The 9,276-nt window shown below is 48.1% G+C and overlaps 1 protein-coding gene across 1 annotated transcript; it reads right to left on the bottom strand.

Annotated features, from left to right (window-relative positions):
- Window positions 1–253: 253 nt before the first annotated feature.
- On the bottom strand, window positions 254–8,779 carry hhipl1 (HHIP-like 1). Its single transcript, XM_080012817.1, has 9 exons — window positions 8,261–8,779; window positions 6,534–7,180; window positions 6,297–6,440; window positions 5,861–6,189; window positions 4,284–4,410; window positions 3,856–4,001; window positions 3,048–3,129; window positions 1,986–2,068; window positions 254–1,138 (listed from the first exon to the last, which is right to left on the bottom strand). The coding sequence occupies exons 1-9, from the start codon at window positions 8,513–8,515 to the stop codon at window positions 561–563; spliced, it is 2,391 nt and encodes a 796-aa protein (XP_079868943.1). The 5' UTR covers window positions 8,516–8,779; the 3' UTR covers window positions 254–560.
- Between the last annotated feature and the right edge of the window lie 497 nt (window positions 8,780–9,276).

Below are 9,276 nucleotides of genomic sequence, written 5' to 3'. Positions count from 1 at the left end.
AGTGCAGAGCATATCGCAGAGCGTCGCAGCTTTTCGGAATCCAACGGGAACTAAACGACTTATTCCGGGTTTGTTTGTCGGATTCAGTGTAAAGCCGGCCTTACAGAAATGTATTTCTCAAAGAATTTGCTGTTGATGGTGCAGGAGGTCCTTTGCTGCTAAGCCACTGAAGGAAGTGTCAGAATATAGGGAAGTCAGGGAGACCTAATATTTATTAAAATGGTTGATGACAATTGCTCAAGTTGATGGCGAAAAAACATTATCCATACATTCATTCCGCTGTACATCGAACAACATCAAAATGATCGAAAGGTACATTCAATTGTTTTGACTTTGCTTCAGAGAGGATTTGTTAATGTGGAACACATTGCTTCATTTTCAAAAGTGCGGTTACAATTAAAAGTTTTAAAAAAATGGTCAGCTGGGTAGTGGAAAAATAAAATGCAAAATATACAATCTTTCATTGAAACTGTTGCCTCACTGTTAAGAGGTAGAATTAATGTGAAAGTGGGAAATTAGCGACGAGTTAAGTCAATGAGGATTAACCAAAGGCGTCTCCTTCAGACTTCCGCCGGGAGGTCGGCGTTGCCGCAGATCACGCCGGCGTCCTCGTAATGGCCGCAGTTGTGCGTGGCCAGGCCCGCGTGCTTGCAGTCCAGCAGGCTGGCCTCGCTGCCGTCGCACTGCACGTCGTCCAGAAGGATCCGCAGGCCGCTCCCCTCGCCGAACTCCGAGTGCTTGGCCGCCTTGAGCGCGCGGCGGAAGCCCAGCTGCCGGCAGACCACCGCCGCGTTGGTGGCGGTCCACAGGTCGTCGCACACCGTGCCCCACTCGCCGCGGGCGTACACCTCCACCCTGCCGCGGTCGCCCAGCCCCCCCTCGTCCCCGGCCAGCCGCACCGCCCCGTCCCGGGGCTCAGGTGCGGGTGTGGCCGCGGGGCCTTCCGCCCGGTGTTTGGGCTTTCTGCGCCGGCCTTTCCGCCTCGGTTGCCTGGGCGGTTTGCTGGTGGTGCTGGCGGTGGTGGGAGCGGAAGTGGTGGGTTCTAGTTGGCCGAGCTGATCCAGGAGCTCCTGGAGCCAGTCATCTGTAGTGTCGGGCTCGGCCTCGTTCCTGGGCGGTAGGGCGACGCCGATTAAAGCTGAAGGAGAATTTGAGTAATCAATGAATAAACATGCAAATACCTGCCACTACCTGTACTTACTTACTTTAGCGTAACTACCACAGTGGGCTCACAACTACTCGTTAGCCAAGGGTTCCTCCATGTTAACTCTGTGGATAGAGTTATATATTCTATTTTTTATCTCCATCGGCATCCTTATGCCAAAACAACAATACGAACTACATTAGTTTGTATTGTTTTGTGTTGCATAGAATTAATTCCTACACTTCTGTTTCGAAACAGGGCAATCAGGCTGTTTGACAGGTAGGGCAGTAACAACCAGCTGATGTGCTCTTTGGCAAGGGACTGAGGTGTTTCAGGTAAAGTTTAAGGCAGGGATACAGAGCCGTGGAGGAAGTACTTCTATGGACCCCAAAGGACGACAACTCGTGGGAGTCTAGTTTTGGCAATTTCTATGCAGAAAATTAGACCCTTTAGGTCCACCATGTTAAAAGGTAGATACATGTTTGAAACTTGATCCCTGATATTTTTGTGTGAGGTCAAACTGATTTCTTTGGACTGTTTGGTCTTCACCCCCTATTGGCTGTCAGACAAAACTGCACCTGGGTTTTGCATCACAAAATATTATTATTTATGATATTATATATATATATATATATATATATATATATACACATATATATAAATACATATATTCATATATATATACACATATAATATTATATATATATATAATATTATAATATAATATATATATAATTATATATATGTAATATTATAATTTTATATATATATAAAATTATATATATATATATATATATATATATATATATATATATATATTATACAATTTTTTCAGACTTACTTTCCTGCGCCTTGAACTCCACCAGCTTACTTTTGACTCTCACAGGAAGAGGATCGTAGTGACACTGTCTGGGTGGAGCTCGTCTGAAAGAAATGTCAATATATATATATATATATATATATATATATATATATATATATATATTTATTTATTTTGGTTTTAACGTTCTCCCTCGATGGCAACTTAGAGGTTGATGAATAATTTAGATGGGCTCAGCGGCTGGGGAAACAAAGGAGGTGACATAAACAAAGGAGGTGGCTGGGCTTCTCCAAGCTTGGGAAACTGAGCGAGTGAGCGGGAGAAAGTGAAGGCAAACAATGTGGTGAGAAGAAAGACATGAAAAGATCGAGAGAGAGAGAGAGAGAGATAGAGAGAGAGAGAGCGGGAGAGAGGGAGAGAGCTAGAGAGTAAAAGAGAGAAAGCGAGAGAGAGAGAGAGAGACAGGGGACAAAAAGACTTGTCAGAGCCAATGTCAATGCGAGGGAGATTTTGGTGACAGAGCTCCCAAAACACTGCCAAAACACACACACACACACACACACACACACACACACACACACACACACACACACACACACACACACACACACACACACACACACACACACACACACACACACACACAGTAGAGCAATGCGTCCTCCACATCCAGGAAAACAGATGGAAAATGTCAACCCAAAATAACACACACACACACACACACACACACACACACACACACACACACACACACACACACACACACACACACACACACACAAAGCCCCAAAGTCAGCTCTCAAACCGTGGCGATTTGATTTGTAACCTCCTCTGCAACAGGTTGGCTTGCCTCGGATATTTAAGGAAATCTCTGTTCTCCAATAAATATTTAGGCCTTCTGCGCACGATTATGTCAAGTCACGTGAGGAGAGGGCGGCGCGGCCAGATTGGAAATCACAAACAGATGTGCGGCCTCAAGTAGTCGGGGAAAGCAGCGGCAACCGTGAGGTGACAAGATACGAGGCTGCTCTCGACGGGAGAAGCGCCGGGAAGCAGTTTTGGCGTTTGAATGTCGGCGCTCACCTTGAGGGGTCCACCACTTTGTACACCACCCCCGAAGGCGACGTGGCGCTCGGTATTCCCGTGGACATGAAATACAGCTCCCCTGAAAGGCCGAACGAGGGACTCATCAGGAAGACGTTCATCACGTTATCGTCACAGTCGACGGGAGGCTCCCCGCGAAACTCAGGGCGTTGGTGCTGCAGGGCTGCCAGTTCTGTTCCACCTGAGTTCGCGCCTGGCAACCCCCTATTTGATCATCCAAACAATTAAAACATCCAAGGTCTCAGGTTTCCCTGAGATAACATTTGACTGAAACAACGTTTGCGTTCACAGGAGCTAGGCTAGCTGATCCCATCTGCAGCCATTGATTGAGCTAACGCGGTTAGCATGTCAGTATCTCGGTTCTGGACACGCAGGTGTGAAACTGGTATTGACTTTCTGGTCTGAATCTGGGACAAGACTAAGGGGAATTTACCCAGAATTCTCCTTTAAAATTTCACCGGCTAACATCTTACTAGCGTCCGAAATCTTTGTATCATAGGTATTTGTTTAAAAGAATGACCTTCACTTGGATACCAATTTATACCTAAATGGTACTTTTTCAATGCAGATATAATTTTTTTTATTACCAGAAACCTTGAAATAAAGGTCATATCATATCTTAAAATCAAAAATCTGCCATAAAATGGTACAGAACACTTCAGTTAATTTTATGCCGTAGTGGCATCACAAATTGATGGCCGACCGTCATGAAATCCCATTCACTGCACACATCCAGAGTCAAATCACTGCGGTGATCCACGTTGAGCCCCTGGGGAGGCTGCAGTACCTGCTTCGTCCTCGGCGAAGGAGATGATGTACTGGTGGTAGTTGTTGATGAGTCCCGGGAAGGCGCAGGTCAGTCCCAGGCCCATGCAGACCTCGTTGTACTCCCAGCTGCCTATGTACGGGTCCTCTCGCAGGCTCATTAAGCGCCTGGAACCGGTAAAAAAGTGGTAAAAGCACCGATCCATCAGGTCGTCGTCTATGTCGGCGGGATTTCACTACAGGTCCTGTGGCGGACCCCGCCACCGGCAATGGAAAACAGAATATAGAGGAGCACATGCAGAACATGTGCATGACAACAGGCAACAGACATTGAAGGCCTGTTTCTGATGAAGTCACTAAATAAAGCAGCAAATATGAGAGAGTTGTATTGTACTTTGGAGTTATTCGAGACAGTTATAGTTCGACAAAATATGCATTTCTGGGCCTTACCCGCTCATGAAATCTCCGAAGACGTACATCCCGTTCAGGTTGGGGTACTCACAGCCTCGGTACACATAGCCACCGGTGACTGACTTCCCCATCTTGTGCGGGTAAGCGTAAATAGGCAGGACGTCATCTGGGGAGGATAACGGCATCATTATCTCTTTTTGACCATCCACCGCATCTACTGTGAGATAGAACTCCCCACACCGATGTTCGATATCCGAAGCTGCCGTTTATTGTCGTTTTTCAGACGTTGAAACTGGCTTCCCTCAGATAGACGGATGGAAGGTGCCGGACAAACAAGGTTAAACGTCCATGCTGAGGTCGTGAGTTTTTTTAATTGGTATATATAACACTAAAGCTCACCAAGATAACTCGGCACGTTGGCAGTTCTCGGGGTCACTAGGTGCAAGTGCTCTCTGTTTACTTGCAATTTCCATACCGGTTGGGAAAAGGGACGATGGTATGTGCTCAACTATGTCTCGTTTTTTCCGGTTTTTTTTTTTTCCATTTTTGACCTTTGCGGACCTTTTTCGATTACTAGTTCTCAGTAGCTGCAGAAGCAGAACCAAAGCTTGCGAAAAAAAAATCGCGTGATTACCGTGTCAGAAAGGTTGCCGGTTTTATTTAGGCGCGGTGAACAATTGAAATTGGAATTTAAGGTCAATATTTCAGCTTTGAACAAAAAAAAAAAAATTTGGAGTAAAGGGTCATGACGGTAGACAAAACGATTCCACAATTCCAAAATGCAAATCAAACTTAATACATGCATTACAGTTTTTTCAAATCCAATTCAGCCTGTGCATAACTATTGCCACTGGTGAGGTGTCTAAAAGGGTCTGATTGTGTCATTGGTATTCCAACATTGTAGATATTTTGATTGTTCACGTTATATAACCTGGTGACTCATACTGACTTAATGGAAGAAACCTCCACGAGGGCAGCCGGGGCAGTTCACGAGGGATCTACGCTGACTTTGGTACATGGTAAAGCTAGGGCCACATTACGTGATTCTCAAGGATGATTTGGCAACGATTTGCGAGCGGGCGGAGGCGGGGTAGCCAAGGACAGTCACGCTGTGGAATTGTAGCTGCCGTCGATGTGTGTGTGTGTGTGTGTGTGTGTGTGTGTGTGTGAGCGGAAGACTCAAATCTGTCTCCGTACGATCCTGATAGACCAGGTCACCATTCAAGCAAACGTGTTTGATTTTATCGGGGTCGCGTCTTTCCAAAAATCCTTCGGTGTGTGCAAAGCCAAACGTGTAGATCTCTGAAAGGGAGGAGCGACCTGTGGAAGAGTGGCCCACTCATACACACAGGGTCTGATTGGCGTACGATGTCAGCGCCGCGAGTTCTCTGCACAAACAGCCACGGTAGTGAGCTGTGTGTCCTCCATGTTTATTTTGGCGTCAAAAATATTGGTTTGCCTCTCGGTCCTTTCATTGTCGTTCACGATTAAAAAACAAACAAACTACGTGATGTGGACGAGGCTCTAGTCACAAAGTCGGGACCTTGTTGGCCGTGTTCGTGTGCCGACGACCCCAACACTAACCCCGAGCGGACGCCTCCATTGAGGAGGCCTACCTAGCGAGCTGTTGCTGCACAGCTTCTTGTCGTAGCAGGAGAAGCCCTCCTTGGCCCGCCAGCCGTAGTTCCTGCCCTTCTCGATGATGTCGATCTCCTCGAACTTGTTCTGGCCCACGTCGCCGCAGAAGATGCGCCCCTTGCCCTCCCTGGTCAGGGGATCGCCCCGGTCCACCGAGCAGCGCCACATGTTGCGGACCCCGTAGGCGTACACCTCAGGCCGGGCGTCTCGCCGCCGCACGAAGGGGTTGTCCGGGGGGATTCTGTACAGAGGACCCCTCTCGTTGTCGTCCACGTCGATGCGGAGGACTTTGCCCAAGAGTGCCGACCTTCGTGGAAGGGGGATATCATAATGATATACAGTATGTGGCAAACTATGGAGAGGTGCATGAGACATTTTCCAACACGCCTTGTAATCGTGTCTTTGAATTCTTACTTGTTCTGGGCGTTCCCATATTTCCCAAAGGGGTCTCCTGCCATTCCTCCATCCCCCGTAAATATGTACAAGTAGCCATCGTCTGCGAATAGCAGCTGGCCGCCATTGTGGTTAGATGCGGGCTCGTCAATCTCCAGAATGACCCTGAAAAGAGAGTGAGCAAGATATTAGAACATACAAAATGTATGTGCAATAGTCATAACATCATTAGTCATGACCATTGGTGCATGTGCCCACCTCTCCGAAGTGTGGTCCACCACGTTCATGTCGCTGACGGACACGCGAAACTCGCTGACCCTGATCCTCTCGTCGAAGCCCACCTCCACCGAGTAGTACACGTACAGCTTCCCGTTGTACTTGTAGTCGGGGTGGAAGGTCAGCCCCAGGAAGCCCCTCTCGTCGCCCTCCCAGGCAGAGGTCAGCACCGCCTTGGTGATGTTCAGGAAGGGTGTCTCCAGCCGGGAGCGGTCAGGCAGGTAGGTCCACACCAGGCCCACCTGCTCCGCCACGAAGAAGCGGTGGGTGCCGTCGCCGGCGTGCACCATGGCCAGCGGGTTCCGCAGCCCGTTGGCCACCTCCTCCAGGCACAGCTGGACGCAGCCCTCCGTGTCCAGCTGCACCCGGCCCAGGTTCTGGCTGAGCTTGTTGTTGTTCAGGAGGTTAGGGTAACAGTAGTCGGTGTCAGCAAGCTCCAGGTACTGGCAGAAGCGGGCCTGGTCCGGTTGGACTTTGGCCAGGTGCGGGTCATCGAACAGCGAGGAGACCGTCGAGCTGCATTTCTTCCAGAACTGGGCGCAGTAGTCCGGGCACAGCCCCGGGAGGGTCCGCACAGGTGTGTCGGGGTCCTCAGCATCGAAGAGGTGAGCGGCGTACGGGGAACATTCCTGGGAGACATTTTGGGAGTGAAATGGGAAGAACAACACGGTACGACAAGAACTCCATTCAAAACTGCTCGGACCTTTTACGACATTTAGGTTCGGGCGCAGAACGGAAGGTATTGGAGGGCAGACGATCCGCTGTGGCGACCCCGAACGGGAGCAGCCGAAAGAAGAAGAAGAAGAAGGTTCATCTTTGCACTACGGTCACTTTATTTTTGGCATTTTTTGTCGTCTCTCGGGCCTCGTACACACATATGTGGATATTTCTGAAAACACAATTTTCCCCCCCTCCATTAAAAAAAGGAATCTGCAAAAGCGATTTAAAATCCGACACAAGCACAGCAGGCCAGCAGGGGGCGATGGTATGTCATAAAAGTTGATGTCAAACACCACAGAAGAACATGAGGAGCATGAACATCATGGGTACTGGGTGTCTTGAGCTGGGGGCAGTGGCTCAGGAGGTAGAGCGGGTCGTGCAGTAATCAGACGATTGCTTGTTCAGTCCAGCGCCTCATGGTAGCATGCCGATGTGTCCTTGAGCAAGACAATGAACTGCTGCTGAGCCACTGCCATATGACAGCGCCTAGATACATCGGTTACTAGGACGGGTGACATGCCTTTCATTGCCTCCGTGCAGTGACAGTTAGCGGAATCTGATCATAATACCTGTTTACAGACACCACTCTTAAAAATGGAAACACCACCGTCGTCAGCAAACGCTCATAGGTTTTAGACCCAGGTTGAAGTCGTGACCTCTGCGTTTTCAAGTGATGGGGACATTTTTGTCATCCAAGGCTGTTCTTTTTGAGTGAGTGGTGAAAATTTACTGACCCCCCCCCCCCCCCCCAACTAGCCCCACTGCTTCACCAAATTCACCGCGGCTGCCTTTTCACCCCTGGCTGGTGGCGGACCCCGCCACCAACAGTGGACAACAGCATATAGAGAAGCACATGCGCAACAATAACACATTGAACAGCTTTTTCTTATGGAGCCTACGCAAGTTTTTATTATTTTTTTTTTTTAATTTTAACAAAATAATCTCACGGATTACCACTTTAACTGGTTCGACCGCATCGCGTCGCCTACCTGGCAGAGCAGCTCCTGGACGTAGCTGGCGCAGTTGGCGTAGTCGTGGTAGTCGAAGTTGTCCATGACGCGGTAGAAGCGCGTCCGGAGGTCCCGGTCTTTGGCGAAGTCGCAGCAGCCGAACTCTTTGTACGCGGCGCAAAACTCCAGCTCCTGCTGCGGCCGGAAGGGCGGCTTGAAATCCAAGCACTGCGGGTGCGAGGTCGCAGGTGCGAGCCACAGGGACGCCAAACACAAGACGACGGTGTCACGCATTATGGCGCGATGGCGGGCAGCACGGACACCATGCGCGACTGGAGCGGGGCCGGTGCAGAACAAACAAACGAGACAAACGGCAGAGCCCCGCTTCCTCCCCTCCTGCCCCGCGTGTGTGTGCAGCGTCCAGCGCAGAATGCACTTTGCTCTTTAATCATCAACCCTCGTTTTCCCTTCTTGCTTTTTCTTTTTTTTTGTTTGCTTTTGTTTTTTTACCGGGCTGCAGCTCCAGGGTTCAGAGCTCCAGGCTGGCACGACGCACGCTCCATGGCATCAGATCCGTCCCGCGGTTACCCCCGCGGCTGTCACTTGCCAGTGCCGAGCTCCGAGCAGCGTGGGCTGGTCCGGAGCAGAAGAAGGAAGAAGTCATTTTCTCCCCCTCCTGTTTTTCTTTTTTTTGTTTAACCCCCGAGCAGATATTCCAGATGATATTCAGTTCTGAATTCATTTTGTGGTGAACGCTCCCCGGCAAATAAACGCTTAGGGAATAAATGATAAATAAATAATAATAACAACAAATTAAGAATAAATACATAAGTGTTCATAAGTATGAATAGGATTATCATTTTAACAAGATTATAATTATTAATATTATTATTAACATTTTTTTTATTATAATTCAATAATATTTTATTATTATTATAATAATTATTATAATTATTATTATTATTATTATTATTATTATTATTATTAATAAAAGCTTATTTTTTCAGTAATTAATACTCAAATTCACTATAAAAAGTATTTGTTTTGTAATAACA

This window comes from Zeus faber (assembly GCF_960531495.2).
Source record: "Zeus faber genome assembly, chromosome: 13".
NCBI lineage: Eukaryota > Metazoa > Chordata > Actinopteri > Zeiformes > Zeidae > Zeus > Zeus faber.
The sequence above is the reverse complement of the archived record's forward strand: the minus strand, read 5'-3'. Positions and strand labels throughout refer to the sequence as shown.